The sequence below is a fragment of the Lepidochelys kempii genome, chromosome 10, assembly GCF_965140285.1.
Source record: "Lepidochelys kempii isolate rLepKem1 chromosome 10, rLepKem1.hap1, whole genome shotgun sequence".
In the NCBI taxonomy this organism is placed as follows: Eukaryota; Metazoa; Chordata; order Testudines; family Cheloniidae; genus Lepidochelys; species Lepidochelys kempii.
Genome location: NC_136389.1, coordinates 7,185,433 through 7,213,058, shown reverse-complemented (window position 1 = coordinate 7,213,058; position 27,626 = coordinate 7,185,433). Strand labels below are relative to the sequence as shown.

General features: G+C 50.0%; 2 protein-coding genes across 4 annotated transcripts; one reads left to right on the top strand and one right to left on the bottom strand.

Annotated features, from left to right (window-relative positions):
• Positions 1-456: 456 nt before the first annotated feature.
• Positions 457-15,118, top strand: SMCR8 (SMCR8-C9orf72 complex subunit). Of its 2 annotated transcripts, XR_013636384.1 has the most exons (3): positions 457-3,527; positions 7,002-7,871; positions 14,860-15,118. XR_013636384.1 is itself a non-coding variant. In XM_073361798.2 (2 exons), exons 1-2 carry the CDS (start codon positions 1,180-1,182, stop codon positions 7,453-7,455), a joined length of 2,802 nt encoding a protein of 933 aa, XP_073217899.1. In that variant the 5' UTR covers positions 457-1,179; the 3' UTR covers positions 7,456-12,535. The 2 variants fall into 2 exon arrangements, 1 of the variants encoding a protein (XP_073217899.1); XM_073361798.2 differs by lacking the exon at positions 14,860-15,118 and having other exon boundaries at positions 7,002-12,535.
• On the bottom strand, positions 12,393-27,474 carry SHMT1 (serine hydroxymethyltransferase 1). 2 transcript variants are annotated; one of them, XM_073361800.2, is made up of 12 exons: positions 27,326-27,474; positions 24,449-24,584; positions 23,165-23,310; positions 22,643-22,758; positions 22,240-22,400; positions 20,734-20,815; positions 19,825-20,037; positions 18,740-18,856; positions 17,339-17,461; positions 16,616-16,732; positions 14,378-14,488; positions 12,393-13,713 (listed from the first exon to the last, which is right to left on the bottom strand). In XM_073361800.2, the coding sequence occupies exons 2-12, from the start codon at positions 24,548-24,550 to the stop codon at positions 13,541-13,543; spliced, it is 1,461 nt and encodes a 486-aa protein (XP_073217901.2). In that variant the 5' UTR covers positions 24,551-24,584; positions 27,326-27,474; the 3' UTR covers positions 12,393-13,540. The 2 variants fall into 2 exon arrangements, with proteins under 2 accessions (XP_073217901.2, XP_073217900.2); XM_073361799.2 differs by having other exon boundaries at positions 27,354-27,463.
• Positions 27,475-27,626: the final 152 nt, after the last annotated feature.

The window sequence follows — 27,626 nt, the reverse complement described above, 5'->3', positions numbered from 1 at the left end:
CTCTCCCTGCCCCTCCCCCCTCAGCCCAATGGCAGGGGCTCCCCCTCTCCCTCCCCCCTCAGCCTAATGCAAGGGGCTCAGCTCCCCGCCGTGCTGAGGTCTCCTAGGACCAGGGCGCCACGATTCCCGCCAACGCTTCGCCTTCCCTGCTCCCCGCCGAATTCCACTCCGCCGCCGCAGTCCACACTGTCGTGACGACAGAGGGAAAGGGCGCCGTTTACCTATTTTTACGCCTTGCCGCAAAGTGACACCGCCGCTTGCTGCGGGCGAGAACTACAACTCCCAAGAGGCCCCGCGGCGTCATTTCGATTTTGAAAACGGTGATTCGCTTCTGCTCCCGCCCGCGAGGCGCCGCCGACGCTTTCAATAACGTCTGGAGGGTTACACTGGCAACACTACACAGAGCAACCCGCAGGCACACACACAAAAACCGAAACCATTTCCGGGTCAGGGGTCACAGCCCGGGCGGTCATGTGATCGGAAGATGGCTGCCGGGCCGGGGGGCCTGTGAGGGAAGTGGCGGTTCCTGGTTCGAGCGCCAGCCCGGGGGAAGCGGGCCGGGGCGGCTCGGCTGGCGCTAGCGCCTGGCGTGGAGGAGGCCCCGGGCCGGGGGAGCAGCCCGGAGGGCCCGAGCTGGCGGGGCAAGAGCCGGCCCCTGCCCGTGTCCGGACTGGGGAGAGAACCGGCCCTGGGCGGGAGGCCGCCAGCGTGAGCGAGGAGCTGGCTGGGGGGGCCCGCCCCCGGCATCCCGGGGCGTGGGGGACCCGGTCCTTTGGGCTCGTGACTGAGAACCTGGGGTGGGGGGGAGAGGCTGAGACTGAGCCCCCAGGACTGCGGGAATTAGGGGTACCTGGAAAACGGCGTGAAGCTGATCTCTAGGGGTGCTGAGTGCGTGGCTGGGGCTGAGGAATAGTTGATCCCGGGGACTGAGAACCAAAAGAGATGGGGAACTAACTTGCCAGGCACCTTGGATGAGGAGGGCTGACTCCCTCCCCTCCTGCTCCACCCCCCAGAGACCTTGAGGTGGGAGGCCCTTAGCCCTGGACAGGGTTTGGGAAAGGAGGCAGTTCCTTTAGTGGCAGAAGGGATCCTTCTCTTGATGGGTTCTGGTTGATCTTTTCATTTTTTGGGTTGGGGGAAGGGTTCCCTTTTCCATGTCCTTTCATTCCACCTATAAATATGATCAGCGCCCCTGATGTGGTGGCTTTTACCAAAGAGGAAGAGTTTGAAGAGGAGTCATACAATGAACCATCCCTGCCCGAGGAGTACTCTGTGCCACTTTTCCCCTTTGCTAACCATGGTGCCAACCCCTGGTCCAAGTTTTCAGGCTCCAAGTTCACCAAGGACTTCATTCTCATCTCTGAGTTCTCAGAGCAAGTGGGCCCGCAGCCTTTGTTGACCATCCCGGATGATGCCAAAGTTTCTGGCACTTTTGATCTGAACTATTTTTCCCTCCGGATCATGTCTGTGGATTATCAAGCCTCCTTTGTGGGGCACCCTCCTGGATGCTCCTACCCTAAGCTAAACTTTGTGGAGGATTCCAAAGTGGTGTTGGGAGATTCCAAGGAAGGGGCTTTTGCTTATGTGCATCATTTAACTCTTTATGACCTTGAAGCTAGAGGCTTTGTGAGGCCTTTCTGCATGGCGTATATTTCAACTGACGAGCACAAAATCATGCATCAGTTTCAGGAGCTCTCTACGGAGTTCTCCAAAGCATCAGAGTGCTTAAAGACTGGTAACAGGAAAGCTTTTGCCAATGAACTTGAAAAGAAACTGAAAGACCTTGATTACACCAGGACTGTACTGCACAATGAAACAGAGATACAGAAGAAAGCCAATGACAAAGGATTTTATACAACCCAAGCCATTGAGAAAGCTAATGAACTGGCAAGTGTTGAAAAGTCCATTATTGAGCATCAAGACCTGTTAAAGCAAATCAGGTCATATCCTTATAGAAAACTGAAGAATTCTGATTTCCATCCATATGAGCCAGAGTGTGAACTGGATCAAGCTAACGCAAGCTTTGATCAAGACTCTACTACCGCTAACCCTGATGAGCCTGGTGAAATGCATCTTTATGCACGGATGCCATCTTACACCCCTAAACTCATCAAAGCAAAATCTGCCAAATGTTTTGACAAGAAGCTGAAAACCTTGGAGGAACTCTGTGATGTTTATTTTTTCACCCAAACTCTTGATCAGTTAAATCAAATAGAGAAAACATTTAGAGGTGATGTGTGCTACCTTTTGACAAATCAGATCTGTAAGGACCTTTTAAAGCAGCAAAGTATAACTAACTTTCTTTTTGAAGATAAGTCTGTTTTAGATGAAAAACCAGCTGAAAAACAGTACAGTGGTTGCCAGGGATCTAATCAAGACACTGTCAACACGAAGTGTTTGGAAGAATCTCCAATTCCTAAAGTGTTAATCAGCTTGGAATCTTACAAATCTAGTGTGGAGTCTGTACCTATCAAGATGGAGCAGGAAATTGAAGATTCCCAAGAACCAGGAGTGACTGAACCTATTGGTTTTGACCAGGAGAATTTGGAATACCTTGATGCAGACATTAAAGGGAGTATTAGTAGCGGTGAAAGCATTGAGGTTTTGGGAACAGAAAAGTCTGCTGCTATTCTGACAAAATCTGAGAGCCAGGCAAGTTTGCCTATCCACCCAAGTCCACAAGTGGTCAGGAGCAAGGCAGTCGGCAGAAGGACCATCAGTGAGGACAGCATTGAAGTCCTCAGCTTGTGTCCTTCGGAATCTTTAATCCCTGAAGATTTTAAAGCAAGCTACCCAAGTGCCATTAATGAAGAATCTTATGCAGATGATGAAGGCCGAGGTATTCACGTCAGCCCAAGTTTAAATCCGTCTAACGTTGAAGAGATGGAAGGCAATTCTGAACAGGAGAAATTATTGCCAGTTGATTCTGCCTGTTGTATTGGGAAAGAGTCTCCAAACTTTTTAGAGCCTCTACCTGACCTCGCACATAAACATTTTGATGATGATGGTGTGGTCAGTATTCCACCACAGCCATTTCGGCAGGTGGATCAGGGATTTCATGTGAACTTCACAGACTGTTCTTCACATGATGACGTCTCAGGAGGACTCCTTTCATATGAACTTGATACGCATTACTTAAGCAGTAAAGAGGCCAGTAGAATTAGCCTGGATGACTACTCAGACTCCACAAGCTATGTGAGCAGTGCAGCATCCACATGTTCTGATAAGACTCCTTCTCCTGCTCATCCTCTCAGTCACTTTAATGAAAGGCACAAAAAAAAAGCTGGCCAGAATGCCTTGAAGTTCATTAGGCAATATCCCTTTGCTCACCCTGCAATATATTCTCTGCTCAGTGGAAGGACACTAATAGTGCTGGGGGAAGATGAAGCAATGGTAAAGAAACTTGTGACTGCTCTCTCCATCTTTGTTCCTAATTGTGGGGTGTATGCCAAGCCTGTGAAACACTGGGTCACTTCCCCTTTGAATATCATGGATTTTCAGAAGTGGAAGCTGATCGGACTGCAGAGGTAAACTAACAGAGATCTCCTTCAAACAGTAGATTCGTGGGCTGATGAATGTTAAGAGGTCCAAGCGAATAGTTCCTTTTTTGAGACCTCTTACATTAAAAAAGGAAGTATTGAAGGGGAATTGATACTGTAAGCAAACCCTCCCGCCTCTGTAGTCACTTTCATTTGGTGGGGTTTGTTGCTACACATTCTGTTTGTTAGGTGTACATGTGTGTCTGTATAAGGCAGTGGTCCCCAAACTTTTTATGTCACACCCCACCCAGGGGCCAGGAGCAGTGGGGGCCAGGAGCTGAAGCTGGGGTTGGGGCTGGAGTTGGTTTGCGCTCCCTCCCCGCCCCCTGTAGGGGCTGGCCCGAACCTGCTGCACCCCCCCACAGAATGTTCCTCTGTGCCCCACTACGGTGGCACACCCCACAGTTTGGGGACCACGGGTGTAAAGGGTGGTATTTCCTCCAATACTTTCCTTCCTAGAAATCCTTTTAAGTGTTAAACTTCCAGTGCATTCTGTTGGGTGTTAGCTATCAGATTCCTTTGAAAGTCAATGGGAAATCATTCAGCTAAAATACCAAAGACCCGCCCCATCTAGCAAAGCACTCAAGCAAGTGTATTGGTCCAGTGCTTTGCTGGAGCAGGGCCATAAGACTTTAAGGTGTTCCTTTGAATTCGTTCTTGTGTTCCCACTAGAGGGGTCGGAACCTCTTGGGTAAAAGTTTGCTTTTCTTCTAGCTGAAGTTTGTTTTAAACCGTCCTCCTTGTCACATGGGTCTTTAGTTTTCCATTACGTTTTTATTTAGAAATGTGCTTTCGATTAAATGAAAGGCTAGAACATCTGACCAACAGCAGTTGTTTGAGTTAGAGGGAAAGTGGCCTGCTTGTATCAGTGTATTAGCAACCTAACCTGGGTTAGGGTTAGGTGATGGGGAGAGATGCAGAAGTCCTGTTCTGAGCCCTGTGGTGATGTCTAAATACAGTGGAATGTGTTTAGGGTGAAACCGCACTGGCATGACAGGCACAAATTGCTCCATGTGCTGCAAGGTTCAAACGACAGTTTGGCTTATTGGGCAACTTCAGCTGTAGGTGAAGATATTCTATGGAAAAGCAGCACTGGAAGAGGGTTTCCCTGGGGCTGTAAGATATTTCTAAAATCTGATTATTCGCTTCTTAAAACGTACGGTATTACTTTGTTTGCTACTATATAAAACCAGCTATACAACAGTGCTCTTGCCTGCTGCATTTCCTACCTTTATAGAATGAAGCTGTGTTCTAGAAAGTTTGCACTGTCACTCTTGCCCACAGAAAATATAGATCAAAGTTTATAATGCTAAGAGTTTAGTTACAATAATTTCCACTAGAATAGGCAGTTTTTTAGCATAAAAAAAAAATCAAAATGCAGAAATCTGCCTGGTGAATTGTTTGTGCTTTTTTTGCTTTACCCAGAAGCTCTGAATTATTAAATCATCTTGAATGGTACATTTATTCAAACATCCATGTAAGTCAAAATGACAGTTCTTTAACTGTGCTACCAGTTACTACTGTGCTCTGGCTTTTGTGTCTGGGTTGAGATTAGAGTTTGGAGGGATGGCTAGTACCCCCTGTTACAGATCAGCAACTCTTTCCTCTGGTATGAGGTTGGGGTGCACCTCTCCTGACAAGGTGACCTTAACCATGCAGAATTGGGAGCACTGGGCAGAGTTGTCTTAGGGTTATGATTATCTTGGTTAAATCACATACACTTGTTAGTCCTTGTTAGGTGACTGCTTGTTGTGAATGTCCTTTGACTTTGCATCTCCGCGAGAAAGGCCCAGACTCTGTAGTGGAACTCTCTTGTCTAAGGATTGTTTACAAGAAGTTTCTCTACAAGTAGAGTTTCATCAATATCAAAGCAACTATCTAGTAAAAATAATTCTGGGGGACAGGGGGCGCTGTTGGAAAGGGGACCCCTAAAGGCTATTCCTTCACTTCCAGTAGGGAACAGTTGTAGCAGTATTTGCGTCTGTTCACCAGCAATTTCTTCTTAGTTCTTGCATGCCCCTGGATAGTAGTGACTTGACTTCCTATCTACCACCTCTCCCGCTCCCCGCAGAATTCCTGTGTTTCCCTGCCAAAAAGCTGCCTGGGGAAGGGGGACTACCATAGGTGCAGGGTTTTTTGGGGGGATTGCCCCCCCTCAACAGAGGTGAGGCATGCAGGGTTATCCTCCGCCCCCCCCCCGTCCCCTCCCATTTCTGCAAGTGCAGAGCTGCCCAGCTGAAGGAAGGAGGCTACATCTCTGCTCCGCTGACTCTGCAGCTGAACGCTGCCTCCTGGGTCCTAGTGCTAGTTTTGCAATTCTTTTCTGTGCTGGGAGCCTTCCTGTTTCTTGTGCAGCAGTGAGTGCCTGAGGTGGGGGAAATGAGGGAAGGGGGGACCGAGGGGGTGGGGGAAAGAGGCAGTGGGAAGGAAGGCTGGGGGGTGGAACAGGACAGGGGCAGAGGAATGTAGGAGTGAGCGGAGAGGGATGGAGAAGAAAAGGGAATAGGGGAATCATGGGTGGGCAGCAGGAGCTCGGCATGCGGTATCCCCTTGGCAGCAGCTGTGGCTTCCCCGTTAAGCAGGCCCATCAAACCCTGAACCTGACAAGCCCTACCACCCTACAGCTGGACCCCTCTGATGAGCCCCACACCCCACTGAGCCCCAACCAGCTGCACCTGGACCGCCACCCCATCAAGCCCCACTCCGCCAGCACCCAGACCCCCCCGTCGAGCCCCAACCACCTTCACCCGGATCCCCTGCAGAGTCCCAATTGCCCCTGCACCCGGAACCCCACAATGAGCCCCTGTGCATCCAGATCTCCCACGGAGCCACCTGCACCCAGACTGCCCCACATAGAAACCGCTCACCCCACACCTGGATCCCCCCCACTAAACCTCTCCACACTTGGATCCTGCTGGGCTGAGCCTGCCCACCCACAACAGGTGCGCCTGGCACAGAGGGGCAGGGCCCCGAGATGTTTCTGGGGCAGGCCCAGCCCTTGCACTGTATCAGGGTCAGGTGCAGCCTCACGGCCAAGTCCTTATACTGCGGGAGGTGGGGGCTTCAGGGTGATCTCCCACGTCAGTGCAGCCAGTGGCATGTGCTCCCCACTGCCATGCTGGAGCCACATTTATTTATTGACAAATACAATTTACAGAATTTTAAAATATTGTACACATCATTTTTTTTTTGGTGCAGAATTTTTAATTTTTTGGCGCAGAATTCCCACAGGAGTATTTCAGTGTAAGCCAAGGTTCACTGTGGACACCTTTAAAGGCTCCTCTACGTTCGATCTCTGCTACCAAATCCGAGTGACAAGTTTACTCTTAAAGATGATTGTGCTGTAGTTCATGAAACCTTTCAATCTAGTTTGTACAAACATCGTGTCTTTGTATCATCTGTCAGTGTTTCACAGCTTCCCTTGTGTTCCTTAGTATGCTGTATCTCTCTTCTCTTTTGCAGAGTGGTTTCCCCTGCTGGTGTTAATATGCTGCACTCCTTGAGTCGATACAGCCGGTACATCAGCATTCTGGATGCAGACAGTAAGACTCTACGCTGCCCCCTTTATAAAGGAACCCTGGTGCCCATGCTTGCTGATCACCGCACTCAGATCAAACGAGGCAGCACCTACTATATGCACGTCCAAAGTATTCTAACTCAGCTGTGTTCTAAGGCCTTCCTGTATGCCTTCTGCCATCACTTGCACCTTCCCATCAACGAGACAGAAACAGAGGAATCCATTGTGTCTCGCAGGATGAACTTTCTGAAACTTCATCTGGGACTTGTGAATGAAGATGTCAAAGTGGTACAGTACCTAGCAGAGCTGCTGAAATTGCAGTACATTCAGGAACCTGTCAGGGGTATTAACCCTGTGCTCAGATATGACTACGTTCCCAGCTTTTTGTACAAAATTTAGTATCATCTGGGCTGCCCTTCTATGGACTCTGATTTTGATGAAGATCATCTGTGCTTGACTTGGCTATTTACAAATAACTGATATATCGGGAAGAATGCAAAGCAGTCAACATATTTGCAAGCAAGAGTCTGCTGTGTAGAAAACATTGTGTCTGAAGGAACCTGATTTCTGTGAGACTCCCAGCAGCTGAGAACTGGATGTGTTGTACCCCAGCAAAGAAACGAGATCTAAAAATATTGGCCACTCCATCTTTATATGTTAAAGGGACACTGTCAACTTTTAAAAACCTTACTGAGAACACCATTCCTTTCATGTTCATGACGCAGTGAGGGTGGGAGAAGTCGGCTATCCTTGTGGGGTGACATCTGACGAGTAGTGTCCAGTCCCCTCAGTGCATGGTAACTTGTATGTTCAAGGTAAAACTTTGCATTTTCCTGGCGACATCAGCGTTGCTAGTGCATAGACAGGAGTAAAGTATGAGCCCTGGGGGTTTCGACTGTTTTATATATACAGCAAAATGCATTTGCCCAAGTGTGGGGGTGATATTGATCTCTATATATTAAAGCTTCCAAGCATGATGGAGGCTAAAAATTACCCGCCCACATGAAATAATTTACAGTGCCCCTTTGCATTGTCTGTGCTCGTTAATGGTTCATGGAATTGATTGTTGCTGAGCCTATGAGCTAGAGATCGAAGCATGTATTCTTCTGTTGACTTCTCAGCTTTGCTGGAAGACGAAAAGGTGTAAGGAGTCCTTCTGTGTCTTCAGACTGCACGGAGGCTCCCCCTTCGGTGCGAATGTAGAGCACTGTGCCTTGTTAATTTGCAGCATACTCTTTTCTTGATGACCTGGGGATGGGGAAGGAGACCTACAAGTCTTTAAAGCTTGCTAAGACTTTGCAGCACTGCTGTGGTGTAACCTTGAAGGAAATATGCTAGTTGAATAGCAATAAGGGCCCCTGTTGGTTGGTCTCTCAGAGTTTAGAGAACGAATAGTGCAACTCATCTGAAGCTGCACGCAAAGGGAGGGATGGGGACAAGGAGCCTCTTAGGGCAGGCACTCAGAAGAGATCTGGAATGAATGTTTTATCTTTTGTAGTTTTGTGTCGGGGGCTAGATTTGCATTGGATAGGAAAATGAGTGTAGGCGTGGCGGCAGCAAGTGCTGCTGCTGGCTCTGTCTCACCACTCCAAGTTTATTTATTTTTAACGCCATGCCTTTGCAACTTCTCTACTACCTCTCCCATAGCATCCATTGGGTAGTTCTGGATGCCGCATGCAGTACTGCATTTCACTGAGCCTATTTGTTGGATATTGAGGACTTTCAAAGCTCCACCCACATTGCAAACTGTGCCAGAACCTTCATATTGCTTTTATGGTGGGTGCTGAAGGATTCATGCTCTGCTTTCGTCATGCATCTCTTCCATTGCCACCCCTTGGCTAGAGAGTACCTCAGTACATCCAATGCCAGCCCCCCAAGTTCTTTTACGTGAGAGAAAAGTCTTGGTGGAAAAGATCCCCTTGGTTTTATTTCTTTTTAGCACTGTTCTCATCTGATTCGGGGGGAACATAAGTTTTACTAGAGTAGCTGAAGTGTGTGTGTGTGTGTGTGTGTGTGTATTTTTTAAACCTCTGTCTAATGTGATTATGTGAGACAGTGCTGAAACTGAATGTATATTTCTCTAATGTACCAGAGGAAGCTGCAATGCAGAGTGTTGGGTTTGTTAGTGTATTTTAGATTCCATTGAAACTTGACGCGATGGCTGCGCTATTATGTAACATGCATCCCAAACAAAGAGAGGCTCCTTAGGGACATATTGCACTGAATGTTCCTAGCATCCATAGTGCTGTAACACTGACTCCTCGTCACACACAGAAACGTCTTTGAGGCTGTACTGAAGCAGGCCAGGGGGAAGCAATGGGGAGGGACGACTGTTTTAAGTGTTACTATCACAACTGATGGCTTACAGTGAGACCAGGTCAAACAGGAAATAGTGAGTTACCACAGGCTCACTAAAGTTGGCGGTTACTTGTGATTTTTAGCATGCCGTCAGGAGCCAGTGCAAAGTAGCCTTTTGCTGAAGGGTTGAGCAGTGTATGCATGTGTCACGTCAGCTTTACATGTTTCTGCACACCACACTGAAGAATTGTTTGCACATTTGAAAAGCGTGTTTAAAGAACTTCTCTTTTTCAGATTCTAAATGTGACTGCCTGTATGCAGCTACTGCATGTGAACTGGGTCTGCTAAGTGAAAGCTATTTTTATGCTTGTATAAAAACACTGTAATGTACTAGGTGACTGAAGCCACTGCTTGTTAAATCAAGGATGTGTCTTAATAACCTTAAGCCTAGACAAGATTCCAAGTAGAAAAAGAACAGCTGGGATCTTAAGTGAATAATGCAGGTAATATGATTGTCTTAACCTCTCTGCCTATTAATTGACCGAGTGGAAATATATTCATCTCAAGACCGCATCTTTGTACTGAAAAATAACCTGACGCTAATCGGGAGTGAGGAGGGTAAGACATACTTAAGTCCTGGGAGACTTTTGTCTCTCCCTAGCTGACAGCTCAGAGCAGTGGAGCAGGACTGGTGATGATTGCAGGATACAATATTATGGGACTTTCTAGTTACAGCAGCCTTCATCTGTACTTTGTTTAATCAGACTCCTAAGGTGGTGAATGAAGATTCTCATTTTTCTCTATGTGCAAAACTGCATCGGGGTCTAATGTTCTGCAAGGTGGGGTTAGCAACAGTTGGGCTTCCACCAGTCTCGCTCCTCTGAGCTACCTATCGCAATGCAATTCTTCTTAATTTCAGAATCTTCCCCCACTTTGGGGGTGATCCTGGACCATTTGACCGGCCCCTTTTGTTCCTGATTAAGAGAGACCCCTATGCTACACGCAACTTTTATTTGTTTTAACGTTGAGCGAGCAGTGCAGATAAACACACTTCAGGAAACAGAGGCTGTTCCACTGAAAGTAGGTAGGCACAGCTGGAGTGGATCTTAAACCTGAATTGGTAGATCCTTGTTGCTTGTGATTCCTTTTTCCTTTCATCCACAGTGAGGGGGAAAGCCTACGGAAGCCTGAACTGGCTGACGGTGGTTGGAAAGTTGAGACAACTCTTAGAAGTTGCCTCTCTTGATTGAAAACTTTCAAAGTCTATGGACTTACCGTATTGTAAGAATCCTTGCTTAGGCACTTTAAGACTTTACCTGGTCCTTAACCATGTTGCCTCAATATCTTCAGCTATCAGGAACCATTCGTTAATTAGGACCGTAATACTAATGGTCCCCACTGCTGATCCTGACATGCATGTTAGTAACTGGTTTACGCTGCAAAGGCCAAGGTAAGACACCAGTGCCTATTGAGAGTCGGCCACACTCTTTAGACCGGGCGTGGTACCAGACCCTGCTGGCTAGTGGCTGCTGCTGTACATTACTAAATGAGGTCTCTCCCTCTGAAAGCCTGCAGACCCAGTGTCGTATTGTGTTTCTGTGAGTGCCACCAGCATGCACCCCACGACACGTTGCATGGCTGGCTGTGGGTCCACTTCCTATTTTTGTGTTGTCTGTGTCAGGGAGACGTGGTTTGTAAGCCCCACATGAGAATTCATCAGAGCAAAGGTCTCCCGTGGCCTTCCATGACTAGCCAGGACAGCAGGTTGCAATTACTGTCCTCTAACTTCCCATGTTTGAAGATGTATTGTTGGCTTGCACTCTTAATTACCCTAGCCTCATGCTTTCAGATACAACAATTAGGATGGTCAGCCATACGGAGGGAGGTGATGTTAATTCTCTACCAGCTCTGTTTCTCCGAGAATAGTGCTCAGATTTACCTTAAGCCAGTAGCAATCATTTCTAAGCAGCTCAAGAGCTGTTTTGCCTTTAAACTAGAAGAGGGAAGCTCTGCCTGTGCTATGGCAATAGTAATAGATCACTTTTTAAGGGGTTGGACATGTGGCTGGGGTTTGAAAGCCTGTAGGACTGACTGAGGACTGTGCATTGCATGATGTTCTCAGTTTTCATTAGGCAGCGGACTCGGTGTGGTCAGAAAGCCTGATTGTGCAAGATACTGAGTGCCCAACTCATGTTCAGACTCAGTGCCTGGGAGCTTTGGGCCCCAAATGGATGGCAGGGGGCTGCTGTTGGGTTACAGCAGTTACAAAAGCCAACCGTCCCAGTGAAAAGCTAGAACAAGTGTTAGAACTGGAAATTCAGTGAGCTGTGAAGGAGGCTGGTCCTGAAATACAGAGCTCCTGTAGTCCACTGGACCCCGAGTGATTAGTGCTACGCAAGGGCTTATGTTGGCATAGCTTCGTCTCAGGGGTGTGAAAAATTACTTGGTCGACAGAAGAATTCTTCCGTCGACCTAGCTACTGCCTCTCAGGGAGGTAGATTAGCTACAGCAATGGGAGAACCCCTCCCATTTGAGTAGTGTCTACATTGAATCACTATAGCTTTGCCACTGTAGTGTCTTAAGTGTAGACATAGCCTTAGCCAGCCAGCGACAGAGAAAAGACTGGACTGCCAAGACGTTTTAAAATGAGAGCCTAGAACCTGCTACCATAGCTTGAGAAATCATAAACCTATTACATACTGGTTGCTGAGAGATGCATTTTAGCTGGAAGGCAGAAGCACAGGGTATCTGGCCTCTGGGCAGGGTAGGTCAGTAGATGAATGGGGCTGGGCTAAGACCTGCCTTTGAGAGCGGTGAGTAGGCTGTGATGAATTCTCGTCTTATTTTAAAGCATCATATCTTATTACTGCATGTCAAGTTCCTTGTCTGTACCTGGGTACAGAGCACCTGCATCAATAGCTAGACCGAGTGTCACCTGGAAGAAATCCAAGCTGCATATTGTAATGTGTGTAGTGATGTAGGTGTGGCTGCACAAGAGCTTAACCGATGTTAACACCAAATGAATCGTAGGAGAAATGTACTTTTAAAAAAATTATTTATTTGGGTTCAGATATTTTTGAAATTCAGAAAAAGTTGGTTGTATTTTTTAAAGCTTATTCTTGTCATACATTGTGGTTACATTCTAATCTGACTGTGCTTATTAAAAAATGGTCCTAACAAAGCTTTGGGCTCAGATGTTTGAAAAACTGACTGGACGTGGTAGCTTGAAATATTGAAAACGTTGATGAATAGGAGAAGTCTGTGGTGTGTGCTTTGGAGCCATAAAAGCACCAGAAATGTGTTTCTTTCAGTAGCTCAGTCTTGCAAAACTGCACCTGGACTAGTATGTTTGCCAATCATGATTACAATGGAGACTTGCTTGTCAGAGTTTCTCTCTCATGGAGAGGGGGATTGTGGAAGGCTGAATTAGCTATTCTGAAACTAGCAAGACATATTTTAAGGTAGTAAAGTCTGATGCTTTCCTACTGCAACCTTTAAATACAAAATGTGACTGTATGTTAAGTGGCTCCCATGGGAAATCTGAATATAACAGCTTATGTTGCTGAGACTCTCTTTAAAATATAGCATAGATCCCTGGCTCAGAGCAATGCCTGTTCATGCATTCCATTAATCAGTAGTTTGGAAGTATGCTAGCTATAAGTTGAGCATCTGCAGCCCCCCTTGACTCCAGTGGGAGGTGGGGATGCATCAGCACCTTTTGCAGATCTGTCAAAAATTGGACTTTAGAGCTATCCTGTTTGTCCTCATTACAAAAGCAGCTGATTTATTAAATATCAGGTGCCAATTTCAATCCTTTGAAAAGGGTTAAGTGCTGCACCGTTCACAGTTACTAGAAAAGGACCCCTTTCCTAAAGGGAGGCTTACCAGCCCCTTGGTCGTGCCCACAAGTGTGGGGCAGCGCCCTACAGGGGTAGCCTAGGGGGAGAGGCGGGTAAAAAATTAAAAACTTTTTTAAAAGCCATCTGCCTTGTGGGAACAAATCACAAAGAGGAGGAGAGAGGAGGTTAACGGAAGTGGGGGCGGGGGGAGTGACATTTCTCTTAGTTCTCTTGGCTTGTCAGATGGCAACAGATGCTTTCCTAGTGGATGTGGATGCACCGCAATCCCAGTTTGCTTCCCCAGAGCTCTCTGGTAGCTCTGGATTGGGTGCAGCTGCTGCCTTGTTTTAAAGGACAGGCAGGCCAGGGAGTGGGAAGGCAGCAGCAAAGGTCTCCACCTCCTCTTTCAGAGACTTGAGACCCGCCTGGTACTTCCCATCGCTCACCAGCCTCTCCTTGAATTCCTTCAGCGTCGCTTTGGGGCTCATGTCGTTCTGAATCCTCAGCGTCAGCTCTATCCCTGTGTGGACAATTGGTTAATGCTGCCAGAGGGCGGCTCAGACTGACAGTCGTTCCCTCCCTGTAGCCCACGGAACGCAAACCCGTTAGCTCTCCAGCCCCTGCCATTGGAGGGTAAACTGGGTCTGAATGCATGGCGCAGGCTGTATCCTGCTCCCATAAAGCTCTGCCAGCCCTGCTGCCGTGCACCATGCTGGTGGGCTGAAGACACCTTCTTCTAGCAAATGCAACTGGGAGGAGTCAGGAGGACGCTGGGCCTAGCCTGCATGGGATCCGCTGCTCTCAGCGGAAGTGTGGTTGTTCCCACCACAGGGTGACGCCCAGAGAGCAGGCCTGAGTGCATCACAGCAGCCACCATTAGTGCCAGGTTACTACAGGCCCAAAGGGGAGTCTGTGGCACCAACCGTTCGGAAAGCTCCTTGGAGTTGGAAAATGGGCAAGTTAGATTAGGAGTGGACACAGCACAGGGACTGGCCAGGATCCTTCAGTTCAGTAGAGCCACACTGAAATCTAGTGTTCACCCAGGGCGTGGTCCAACTCCCAGTGTAATCAGCAGAGTCCCAAGAGGAGCTGGCTTAGGCCTCTACAGCAGAAACCTTTGCTCTGGAACCTGCTGGAGCCACAGCTCCTCCTTGCTCAGCCAAGCGCAGCAGCCTCAGCCTTACCTTTGTGGATGAAATGAGCTACTTTTTGGAAGTCCTCTTCCCGGAATCCCCGGGAGGTCAAAGCTGGTGTCCCAAGCCTCAGGCCGCTTGGGCGCAAGGCACTCTTGTCACCTGTGTCAAAAGGACTCTGTCAGGAGAACCATGCTCCCACAAGCACTACTGGAAGGAGCAAGCTTAGTCCCATGACCAGTGGTCTTAGCTGGAGTTATTTCGGGGGGAGAGGCAGGAGGGTGGGATCCTTCATCTTAGAGCTCTCTCTGGCTTAGTTTGGGGTTTTCCACATGCGCCTCTCTGCCCAGCTCTCATAAGGAGGCTGCATGGCGAAACAGGAAAGCCACTGGCCTCTAGGTTTACAGCCCCAAGATTTGGCCGTGACCTTGCCAATTGCCTGGAAGCAACAGTGAAGAGGTACATTTAACTGTCGTTGGGTTGGTGGGAACAGCAAGCCAGGTCCTGATCAGCCAGTGCCAATTTCCTTTCAGCCCCAGCATGAACCAGAGCTTAAGAAGGAAAGGAAGAGCAGCCCCCATGCTCCCCACGGGAAATGTCTCCAGCCAGCAAGGCCGTGAGGTGAGTCTCCCCGCTGCATTCTAAGACTTGCTGTCAGCAGCATGGAGGCTGGGAGAGAAGCCTGCCCCTGCTTCCAGCCTACAAAGCTCCTGCACCTACAGGCTTCCCCCAATCCCACTGGTTTGACACACTGATCAGACATGGAGAGAGCAAGAGCACCTGCTTAAATAGTACATGGTTATCTAGTCCCTTTTATACAGGCAGCTCCAGCATGGAAATGCAGCCACTTCAGGGGTGGAGTGTAGCGCAATGCAGTGGAGGGCAGAGGGGTAATTGGGGTGAGGTCAGCAGGCAAACAAGTACTCTAATATGGGATTGTCTGCAGAGGAGCTAGGCATGTGCTGGTTTAATGCCCCCCTGGCACATGCACCAGAGAACTTAGAGTAAAGCCTAAATTACCCCTGCCGGGTGTGGAACTTGAGGGGCCGGGTGTTTCCAAGGTCAGGAGGCAGAGAAGAAGAGTTGAATTCAGCTTCCTGAACTGGTCCTAGGCATGGAACTGCGGCACGGTCTGCGGCCACAGACCAAACGCATCAGTGTGAAGCTGGTTCATCCAGAAATTAAGGCTGCGATTCTGTCATGGAGACTGTGGAAAGTCACGGATTCCAAGACTTTTCACGACCTCTGCAGGTGCAGCTGACCCCAGGACCCTCCCTGGGGCCAGCCACTGCTTGGGCGGCCCCAGGGATGGCCTGAGCAGCGGCCGGTACAGCCGTCCCCAGGGACGGCCTGAGCAGCCACGGTCCAGGGGCAGCCAGGGCAGCAATCGCGGGGAATGCCCAAGCATGTCCTGGGGGCAGCCCTGAGGGCTGTCGGGAGAGCAGTCCCTAGGTGACTTGGAGCAACGGGCCAGCAGGGGCAGTCAGCCCCCACCCCTAGAGCAGGGGCCACCCAGAACAGCAGGGCCCCAGGAGCAGAGGTTTAGTCATCATGGGTATTTATAGTAAAAGTCACTGGCTGTGAATGTTTATTACCAGTGACCTGTCCATGACTTTTACTAAAAGTACCCAGGACTAAATCTTAGCTTTACCAACAATACTTCAGAGTAAATCTACCCAAAGTGCTTACCAGAGAACAAGCCCACAAGTGAGAACCCCAAGGGCACAGGGAGGTGAGGGGTTAACGCTGGGAAAGGAAAACCTAGTCATGCTGAAGAAACATTCCCCGGTGCTGTCCTTGGTGGGTCTCCAGCCTTCAGCAGAACACACAGAGAACAGAGCCACCGGCCCCTTTTCAGTCCTTACGCTGTAGGAAACCTTCTTGCCTGCCTCAGACCTTCCTCCTCTTGGGATCTTACCCCAGAGCAGAGATCTGGCCCCGCCACCAAGGGCAGTTTCTTAAGTGAGAGGAGGTTTGTCTGACTTGACCCTACCTCTTCCTTCAATGAAGTCTCTTCCCCTCACTGATTAAAACAGTTCTAAGTGTGGCCACTCGGGGGCCAAACACAGCTTGCCAAGCCAGCAACACTCAATTGTCAGCCAAGACGCTCAGATCTGCAGCCCTAAAGATAAGGCTCCTAAATCTGTCTTTTGGCACTTAGCAAAGTGGCCCCGTTTCCCCAGGGATCCTGAGCAACCCCAGCTCTCTGGGTGCTGCCCTGAAGCAGGCTGCAACCTGTGTGAAACTACAAACTTGGCTAAGCAGTCAGTTGAGAGAGGACCTCCTCACCAGGACAGGTGTTCTTGTTACAGGCGATGGAACAGACTTCCAGCACCCGCTCAGCCCTCCCGCCATCTGTCCCTCTGTTGCGCAGGTCCACGAGGATCAAGTGGTTGTCAGACCCACCTGGGAGAGGAATACAAGGACGTGAAATGGACACAATCTAGTGCGTTGGAAGTCAAGGCGCTGAGGCTGGGATATTGGAAGTTAAGCGCTTAGGCTCAGTCCTACTCCCACTGACCATTGCCGTTACAACCACAATGCTGCCCGGGACTGCGGGGAGCAAGAGTTGGGCCACAGGGTGGTGGAGCAGCCTGCCATGGGGCAGGGAAGTGCTCCAGCACAGGGAGGGCTAGGAGAACAGGAACTATCCGGAGTCTAAAGGAAACAGGCCTAGTAGCTAATGTGTCCTCCTTATTGGCTTGAGGTTTGCTGCTGTGTCTATGGCTTGGGCCACAACAACGTATTAGACGCCTGTATCATTTCTGCGTGCCAAGCTCTGCGCTCAAACTCTCCCCAGATGGGTGGCCGGAGGAAGATCTCCCTGCACTTGTATCCTAAAAGGCTGTGTTATAACAGAGCTCCGGCCCTTTCTATAACCATCCCAATCCAGCCTGAGCTGGAGTCAGCGGGAGTCTGTGGCCTTCACTAGGGTTGGGATCGGGCCCTAGGCAACAGAAACAGCCTCATTTTCAGGAGGAAATGCAGTGGATGCCTAGTAGTTGTCCTTACCAGTGACGACATGGTAGCCCAGTGCGATCATAGTGGCAGACAGTGCCTGGCAGTTTGCGACAACCTGCCGTTGATAGGCTTTGAATTCCGGGGTCATGGCTTGCTTCAAAGTGACAGCGATTCCTGGGCAGAAAGGAAAAGCGTTACGTCTCTATGCTAGCATCAAGAAGCCAGGCTGCTCCGTGCCTGGGCTCAGCAGTGACCTGGAGCATTGACAACGAAACCCTGGCCTGGAAAGCTGAGGAACGATCCTTCCCAAGTCAGGCCTAGAATAACGGCTAGAAGGCTTTAAAGACACAGCAATGCAATGTCCCAGAGCTGTTCTTCGCCACACAAAGCGCCTGTTGGCCGTCAGTGCTGCACAGTCCACGTTTACGCTAGCTGTGTCTTACGAGGAGTTCTAGTGAGAGGCACAAGGGCTTGTGAACCCCACGGTGGAATTTAATTCCATTATACAGCTGCCAAAATCTCACTAGCTTTCAGTGGTCTGATGGGTCAGAGTCACGGGCCCACTGCCGGGGGATGTTTCTACAGTGGGATTTCAGATTTCTCCAGCGCAGTGGCCAGAGGGTTCGAATGTGTGGTATCTTTCCCCCACCTCAGCATTGAATACCAAGACGTGGATCTGGACTCTCCCAATTGAAGGAAAATCACCTGCTGCCTATTTCTATCAATAGGGACAGGAATGTGGGAATCCACAGAGAAAAAGCTGCTCTTGCTGATTAACAGGAGGGGTTCGGCCAGGGGAGAAGGGTTCCAGCCAGAGGATGATACTCTGCTGTTCTTCAGTGCTGGCTATCAGAGGATCTCAAAGCTCGCTGCAAACTGACTAATCCTCCCTCCCTCTGAACTGTGGGACCATGGTACAGCTGAGGAAAGAGGCAGAGAGGTATCTGACCCAGAATGACAGGAAGTCCGGGCTCCCCACTCTCATGCTGAGGCCTGCCTATGGAAGTAAGGTCAGCCCTGGGTTGCCAGCCCTTGACCTTCATATCCCCATGCACTGCCAGCAGCCTTGATCACCTTCAATACTGGAGTTTTAGCTCCCAGATGGTACAAGGTAAGAGGCAGTACTAGAGACCAGCAGAATATTGGGCAGCAGGGCGGCTCCAAACTCTTGTCTGGGTGCTGGTCCCAGGGGGGCTGTAAACTCATCCTTAACACTTCATCCATGGGACCCTGCACTGGGCCCTGCCTCCCCTGCTTGTGTGACCCGGCTGGGACTCCCACATGGAGCCAAATATCCCTTTGGCCATCAGCTGCAGGGAGCACTGTTAAGCAAAAAGTGCATTTTCTCCTGCTTCAAGCCCCGCAACTTTGGCTGGAACTAGAAACCCCCCGGCCCTGCGTGGTGGTGCAGCGCTAAAGTTCAGCCACTGAGCAGCCCTCCGGGGCCCCTACCTGCAATGGCATGGTTGTGAGGCCCTCCCTGAAGCCCTGGGAAGACGGCCTGGTTGATGGGGCTTTCCAGGTTGTATGGAATTTCCTTGCCAGTCTTGGGATCCACGCTGCGAGCTCCTAGGAGGGAAGGGGGATGGTCACTGTCTATGGGGCCTAACTCACTCGTTGTTCTTCATGCGACTTCCCCCATGTTCTATACCTGGGTGGGTTTAATCAGTCTCGTTTTAACTCTGTCGTGGCTGGAGTCAGGACAGCACAACACTGTGCCCCAGCAGTGTGCTTGGAGCTGTGCAGAGCCTGCTATGGCCTGTGGAACTTGCAAACTCAAAGCGCACCAGAATAGGTGGGCACCAGCTTGGTGGTAGGCAGGAGTGGGAGAGGAAGGTGGTGGGCTTGGCAGAAGGAGTGAGCTGAGGAGGGATTTGAATGAGGAAAGGTGAATGTGTAACCCACTCTTTGGTGCTCTGGCCCCTTTAAGGGGTGACGGGGGCCACAGCCTGAGCCTGATGAGCCTGCGACAGCCTTGCCGGACGAAGGTAGATCTTTTAGCTCAGGCAATAGAGGCTCAAGCCTTAAAATCCACAGCCCCCGGTTCAATCCTTGCTGCCCCTGACCCAGCCCCATACAGGGAACTGAGCTGGCCTAGGCAGGGAGGGCCAGGCAGGGGGCAGCATGGAAGAGATCTCAAGGGAATGGCAAATTGGGATTCATTGGCAAAGCCAGGCTCAGGGTGGAGGGAAGAGAGAGCAGAGAGGGAAGCCTGGCTGGGCAGAGCCGAGGAACCCAGACTGAGAAGCTTTGCGAGAGGGTGATGATAAATCTGTCCAGCTCCACCCTGGGAGCATCACTAACCACATGCAGCCTGGGACTTCGTTAAATCCGTTTGGGGATCTAATACAGCAATGGGAAGGACAAGCCCTTTTTCCCGTTCTCTGAAAGCTGCAAGCTTTGCTTCCATGGTTCCTGCCAGCCAGAGGGAAGAGGCACCAGCCTTGGCTCCTATTCCGCACTAGCTCAAAGGTCCCCAATGGCCCACCCGGCCCAGCCCGGAGCCTTTCATCCTCTGCTCGCTCCATGGCCCAAACCTTTCCTATAGAAGATCATGCCGGCCCGGCAGCCTCTCAGCGTCTTGTGAGTTGTGGTTGACACAACGTCACAGTGTTCAAATGGTGACGGCACCACACCAGCTGCCACCAAGCCGCTGATGTGGGCCATGTCGGCCAGGAGGTAAGCTCCGTTCTCATCCGCGATCTTCCTCATGCGGGCGTAGTCCAGGTTACGCGAGTAACAGCTGACGCCTAGGCCAGGAGAAAACACCAGCCTCAGGGTGTGTCTACTGTGTGATTGACACCCCTGAGTTAGTTCTAATGGAGCTAACTTATGCATCAGTAATGGCGTAGCTGCGGCAGCATGGCTGTACAACCCACCCAAAGCCTGGGTAATTAGTCAGGCAGCTCTCCTAGCACAAGACCACACGGAGGAAATATTTTGAAGTCCAGGAGCCAGACCATGGCGGGGCCCAGGATTTGGCTGTAAGAGGCCAGGGTGAGACAAGTGGCAGGAAAAGCCTGACTGCCCATTAGGGAGAGACAGACACTGGGTCACCAACATAGCAGCTGCTGAACTGCCCCTCAGAGTCCTTGGGCTCACTGATCCAAACCAGTGCATCCCTGCGGAGGAGAGGGGTGAGTGGCTTGCTGGTGGCCACGCAATGCGCTGGTGGTGGCAGAATACAGGAATCCTGATTCCTAGTCCCCTCTTCTAACTACAAGGCCCCCTCCCCAAGTCGCCGCAGTATCAGGACAGAGGCAGCTCGGAACATAAGGCAGGATGCTGCGTGTTTGCTGAAATTTGCCACACTGCTCCCGAGTGTCTAGCCAGTGACTAAGCCCTGTGGCTGGGATCTTTCAATAGCCTAGAGGAAAGGATTTTGAACAGATTCTACCTGCTGCCCAGAGCCTCCGACAGCTGCTTTTCCTTCCCCAGCCGCTTACCTGCTATGATCAACTTTGGGTGGAATAAACGGGCGTTCTCCTCCAGCTGGTCGTAGTCGATATAGCCAGTGTTGGGACTGACCTGGTAAGGGAGCAACAAGAAGAGACATGAAGGGTAAGCACCATGTGATGTCTCTCTAGCCTTAGAGGAGAGACCGCTACATCTCGCTCTGCAGCACTGCCCACCCCAGCTCTCCCGTGAAGCCCTCGTAGAGTTAAAGGGTTAATGACGGTGGCTCCATGACAGGTCTGCAGTGGCTATTCCCTGCTCCCTGGGGTTGTCAGAGAATCTCCTGCTTGGCTTTCTGCACAGCCATGGTCTGATCTCCCTGGCATCCTCCATTAAAGAACCACAGGTCGAGTCAGCTGTTGGACCCCGTGACTTCACCCAGCAAGTCGTTACCAAGTGCGGGAGGGAGCAACTGGCCCCCATCTGTTCTCTGAGAACACAGAGCCCAAGGTCAGTCATTAATAGCCTAGTAACTATTACTATTTGTTACTGAACAGTAACAAAATGGGCATTCAGGCTCAATATGGCAGCCCTAATACCACACCAGCTAGAGAATTTGCCATGTTTAATAAGAGGGAACCTTTACAGAGCGGGTCAAAGACGTTAACACAGTTTGGGAACCAACCTGTGAAAGGTAAATATCACTGTTCCCATTTGATGGGGAAACTGAGGTATTGAAGTGACTAACCCAGGGTCACCCACTGAATCACTGGCGGAGCTGGCAACAGAAATCAGATCTCTTGAGTCCTGGGCGGAGGCTCAGCTCACACAGCCCTTGTGATTGGAATATAAATGTGAGCTTAGCAAGATCCTGGCTAATTCGTACTTCCACCCAGGTGAGTGCTGGTTTCATCAGGGGCTCCATCTCTGCTGAAATAATCCTGCAGTCATTGCTGATGCAGCTCCAACTCACTGAGGAAGCTACTGGGAGAAGTTTGGGCAATTGCAGCAGAAGTTTTCACCCATGTCAGCTGGGTTCTTAGTGCAAACACTGGCTTAACCCACCCATCAGAGTCTGGCCCAGCTTCTGTTCTATTTCCGCTTTGGGACAATGGCCACAGAGTTGGAACGCTGCATGCCTCCTTCCTCCAACTTGAGACCGGAGCCCTATTCAGGGCTCAGTAGAGCTGGCACACGCTGGATAGGCCATTAGAGCTCTGGAGAGTTAAGGCCCTGAGCTAATGTCTATCGAAGCCAATAGAAAGACACGTGTCCCGTCCCCCCACGCCCACCTTCAATGGGCCCTGGATCAGGCCCTGAGTGTTCGTGCTGTGGCCCATCAGCCTCCAGCATCACCATTTGTCTTAGGAAGACTATTTAACCTTTCGGTATCCACCATCATAGCACACCCTCTCTTTGCTAATACGGGGCACACTAAGAAATCCCAGTATCTCAGGCAGAGCATGAAGCCAGCGTAAGTCGCTTGCATGGAAGAGGGGTGACAATTGCTGGCCTCCACTGATCTCCCCACAATCAGCCGGGTGGCGTCCCCTTACCTTGTAGGGCATGGATTCAAAGAAAATTGAGGTAGCTGAGATTTTCTTCTTGTCCGTCATGAAGCCATGTGTCAGGTGCCCCCCATCAGGCAAGTCCAGACCCATGATCCTGCCATGGGGCTCCACCAGGGCCGTGTACACCGCAAAGTTAGCGGGGGAGCCTACAACGAAAGGCAGCCCCCTGAGCACACAGAGTACTTGGTACCGCTGCTCTCGGAGGTGGGGGGGGGGGGAAGAGTCCGGGCTGTGACCTTGGGAAGGGGTTTTTAAAGCAGTCCCCTCTGTTGAGCACTCACACTTCTACCCAGTCCAGGGAGAGATGACTGAGTTAGGGAATGCAGGGGTCCCAATGGCTCTGCCATCCCCTTTCTCCTACTCCCAGGGAGGATCTGGGCTTTGTTACCTGAGTATGGCTGGACATTGACCCCCCATTTCTGCGCGTCCAGCCTGTAAGCCTCCAGAGCTCTCTTCTGGCAGAGGATCTCCAGCTCATCCACAAACTCTGTCCCGCCGTAGTACCTACGACACGGACGAGAAAAGCAGGAGTCTTACCACATCAGCGATGCCACAAGTTTCCATCCCCAATGCCAGTGGCAGAGTAAGAGCTAACCAGACCCCTCTTCCCTCTCCCAGGGGTCTGTGGAAGATCCGCCTGATGCTCCTCAGGCTCGGCAGTGACAGTCCTAGCAGGAACCGCGGGAAGCTGCAGGGCGACAGCCCACATTGGCCTCACTCTACAAGGAGCGAAGTGCAGTGCGTCTGTTCCTGCCTTGGGAAAGGAACAATTTACAGCCGGTGGCTGCTTGGACCCGTAATGGAGTAGCAATCACTTCCTCGAGGACAGTGAGCCAAGCCAGGGAGGGTTGGACTTTCTCCCACCCACAGAGAACACCCTTTGGATGTGAATCTCCCCCACATTCCACACCTCTGTCCTGGGTACCCTTCCGAGTATTTATTGTTCATGCAGGAGCCCAAGGCCTCCAGAACCGCTCGACTTGCGAAGTTCTCGGATGCAATCAGCTCCAACCCAAGCCTCTGGCGCTGCTTCTCTTTCTTGATGAGGTCGTACACCTTTAAGAGAGAAGAAGCCCCATCCTTATCAGTTCTGTACAGAGCATCAGATGCTGGGAGGCACTCTCTCTAAGGCAAAAAAGCAACAGATGGTAGAATGGAAAAATACAGACACATCCCGCCATGGACAAGGGAGGCAAGAATCCTTTCTCCTGTGGCTCTGAACTTGGAACCCTGGACTCAGTTCTGGGCATCATTCTATCAGAAAGATACTGACAAACTGGAGCGAGTGCAGAGAAGAGCAAGGAGAGACCCGGGGAGGGAGGCTGACTCTCTGCAGTTAAAAATAGAACTTGGCTAGGGGAATGTAGACAAGGCGGAGACAAATCTACAAATACTGGAAAGATGTAAATATGCAGGATCAGGAGAAGTTATTTAGGGCGGTGCCAGGGGGAATAACCTAGGCCTAACACGATGAAATTAAGGACACATTAGCCTGCATGTTAGATGTTTCCCAAAAATGAGCACTTAGAGGAACATGTAAATTGAACAGAGCAAGGCACTATGGCAGTGAAAATTGGCTGGAAGAAAGAAACAGACAACGTAACAGCTCATCTAAATTTCTAATGGCTATAGATCGCCCCTTCTCGTTTGCTCCATTGTCATGTAACAATGTGCTAGATGCAACGGCCACCACTACGCTCATTTCCATATAAATAATATCCGATCCCACAGAGGAAAGAGACCCTGGGCCTGAGAAATCTGGGATGAGACACTGAATAGACCTATTATGTGGCACAGCTATAGGCCACCATGTGGGAGTGTTGGGTTTTGAGGGACCTTCAGACTCACGGCAGCAGGGGCTGGGAATACCATGGAGGTGATGCTCCCAGACACTGGTGAGGAGAGCTACCAAGCATTCTCCTTTGCCACCCCCCTTGGGGCTGCAGCATGTGGCAGAGGGAATGGGAAATGAGGTGAGTGGAGGCAAGTGGCAACCCAGGACTGGATGACCAAACTTGGACTGACCTGCCATCCCGAGTCATTGCCTCAGGAAGATCAACATCCCTTTGGCTGCATGGGTCCCAGAGCTGGGAAGATGAATCAAGATCTCCTGCTGCGATTGCTTGGGTTTCCCCTTGGCCAAAACACACGCAACCCTTTCCCCACCACAAAAACTGGAAAAAAGCCTTCTCACCTCTGGGTCACTGGCATCAAGTGGCTCCACGACCATCTTGTTATGGGACACCCAGAGTTCAGCACTGGGGAGCTCTCCATTGACATTGGTTAAGTGAGCCATGCCGGGGGCGGTTGCTTGCTTGGTGTAACGTGGTCTGAAAACGAACAGAGTGGGACAGTTTGTAGAGCACTGTTAAAAACAGCCACCCACCAGAGGTGAACGCTCCCTGTAGCACTCCTGTATTGTTTTTAAATAGATTCCTTCCCAGGCTGTGATCTGATGTTCCAGTTTGCAGCCTGCAGTGAATTAAGTTTTATAAATTATAAGACCCAGTAAATCTATGAATACAGGGCCTGATCCAAATCCATGGAAAGAAAGTATTTCAGTGCGGTTTGGACCAAGCTGATAATGAAAACCCTACAATTCTTAGAGACCCCATCCATTTAAAATCTAGTCCTTTTTTTTTTTCTTTTTAAAGTGTGTCATTTCAGGACTATCCCTGCCCCTGCCAATTGCTGTGGTTCTACAATCACTTTATTTTAGCTGTTTTTTCTTTCGCTTGTTCCTGGGTCAGAGATCCACACATACAACCGGGGAAACTGTTGACCTGACTCTACACAGGAAATAGCAAAACTGGGCATTTGCCAGCACTCGGTGTGATTAAAATCACACTGAAGAGAGAAAAGCATTGTTTTTCCTCCAAACTCTTAGTTCTAGAAATTTTAAGAACTACTTGTAACAGTAGTTAGTAAAAACATTTTTGGACAGAGGTATGTTGTTTTTTAATAGCTGCTCTACTTAAAGGGACAGTCTGCTTGATACATACAAGAGATATTAAATTCAGCATGTCTGATAAATGTCTCTGGCACCCTTATTTACAAGTAGCATCTTGCGTGCAGGAGTAGTCCCATATGAGACCACAGGATTTCTCATATGAGCAAGGCCCTGATCAATATGAATACAGGTTGCAGAGCAGGTCGAAGGCCCAGAGCATGTGCTACGCTTCTCAAGCTATCTGATGTGGGGGACTGGCAGTTTTTTTTTCCAATGTGTGCACAGACTGGCAGCCAATGGCTCGTGGACCAGCACCGGTCTGTGGACCACCACTTTGAGTAGCACTTTGGAACACTGGATCCATGCCAAGCTCCATATTTACAGTAAACATGACAATCAGGCCTGACAATGCAAAAAGCTAAGCATCCACTAATCGAAGTCCATCACTGTGACTTCTATGGAGATCATAAGCTAACAAGCATAAACTCTCAACGAGTCATGAAGGGACAGAACAGCCTCTGTCTTAGTCAAAAACAAAAACTCCTTTTAAACATTAACTCCTCAAGGCTAGTGAAAGGTCATGTACAGCTAATTAGGCAATCGCATTTGTTTGCTCATGCCAAATAACTAAAGTCCATTTGGAAATCTGTCTGCCCTGGCTTGGAAAGGAACAGCTGGTTAGAAGAGCTCCTCCCCCCTGCAATTCTAAATGTACCTTCATTTCCCCATGAATCTGCTGTTACCTCTTTGTGGCACTGTAAATTCTGCATATCAGAAATGCTGAATTGCAAAAATGGAGTCAGAATGAGATGTTGCTTAGAGTGGAAAAGTAGGATTGGCCATTCCATCCCGGCTGATATCCCAGCTCCCGCCAGACCAGATCATCATTAATGAATAAATAAGCTCTTGTATAGCATTTTTCACTGGTATATCCTCAAGTACTTTACAGAAGGTGGGTGGACAAGTACTGTTCTCTCCACTTCACCGATGGGGAAACCAAGGTTAAGCAAATTGCCAACATTCACAAAGAAAGTGGCAGAAATGGAAGCCGGTGTACAGAATTGAGTGTCTCCCTCCCTCCCATTCTAGGGCCCTAACCACTGGACCATGCTATCTGTTAAGAGCTTATCATTTATTCAGTGCTATACAGGAAACAAGATACAGTCCCTGATCCAAGGATCATATCTGACCCACCGGTCCATCAGATCCTGTATCTCAACTTTGGCAGTAGCCAACACCTGATGCTTCAGGAAAAGCACTATGTAGTTCACTTTGTGCCCTTCAGCTAGCGTCTGTGTTATACATTTTGGCTGGAGACAGCTACCATTCAAATTATAAAATATTACAATCAGTAAAATAATTATAATTTTCCTATGCATCTGCAGTAGGCCTCAGAGAAAAGATTGTTTTAGATAGAAGGGGAGTATAGAAACTATTTCCTCCCACTTCAAGAACTTTAACTACTTTCAGTCACTGATTTAAGAGGAAATTTAGATTGCATTTGAAACCCACTTTCCCAACAACCCCAGATCTGTGTGTCCTGCTGCAAAAGAGGGAGGAAATCACTTTCCGTCTCAACAGTGATTTTGCTTCAGCCTCTGCTATGTTACCTCCAACTTCAGTTCTGCCACCCCAGCCAGCGAGGTGCTAGGGGCATACAAGAGACAGGCAGGCATTCTGTAATGGGTTACCTAGGGAGGTGGTGGAATCTCCATCCTTAGAGGTTTTTAAGACCCGGCTTGATAAAGCCCTGGCTGGGATGATTTAGTTGGTGTTGGCCTTGCTTTGAGCTGGGGGTTGGACTAGATCCTGAGGTCCCTTCCAACCCTGATATTTTATGATTCTAGGGATCCCCAAAATAGTAGCATCAAGATCCTGGCTCCAACTTCCTGTTGCTTTCCCAGCCCCCAATGCAAAAGGCAGAGGCAGCTGCTGCTAAACTCCTTTCAGCTCAGCTCAGCCCAGCCAAGGCACAAAGCCCATACCGTTCAGCAGATGGGGCGAGAGACAGCGCCCCCCCCCCCCAACCCACGTGCTGGAGCTAAAGCTAACTGAGGTCGCCCCCGGCAGAAATTTACCCGGATCCCAGTGAACCTGGCCCAGGGGCTACTCTAGACTTACAGCCCCGACGGGAACCCACCGCCCTTACCAGGCTCCCGGCGCGCCGGGGGCGGCAGCAGACTCGATCCACTCGCACCTAGGGCAGCCCCGGGACTGGAACGTTCAGACTCGCCCCGCCTCGCTCGAGCTGCCGCCGGTCCCCGCGCATGGAACCCTCGGAATCGCCTCAACCAATCGGAGGCACGAGTGCGATCCGTCCCGCCCTCTGCCCCACGCTATTGGCCCAGGCCGAGCTCGCCGGCCAGCTGGGTCTTACCTGTCCCGGAGCAGCACGTGGGTGGGAGGGAGGACGAGGGGCCCG

Excerpts from the sequence above, each read along its gene's own strand:
- SMCR8 (XM_073361798.2), top strand. The coding sequence starts at position 1,180 with ATGATCAGCGCCCCTGATGTGGTGGCTTTTACCAAAGAGGAAGAGTTT. Across the intron at positions 3,528-7,001 it reads AAGCTGATCGGACTGCAGAG|AGTGGTTTCCCCTGCTGGTG; the intron begins GTAAACTAACAG and ends TCTCTTTTGCAG.
- SHMT1 (XM_073361800.2), bottom strand. The coding sequence starts at position 24,550 with ATGGCTCACTTAACCAATGTCAATGGAGAGCTCCCCAGTGCTGAACTC. Across the intron at positions 22,401-22,642 it reads CAATGTCCAGCCATACTCAG|GCTCCCCCGCTAACTTTGCG; the intron begins GTAACAAAGCCC and ends CTTTCGTTGTAG. Across the intron at positions 18,857-19,824 it reads CATGATCTTCTATAGGAAAG|GAGCTCGCAGCGTGGATCCC; the intron begins GTTTGGGCCATG and ends CTTCCCTCCTAG.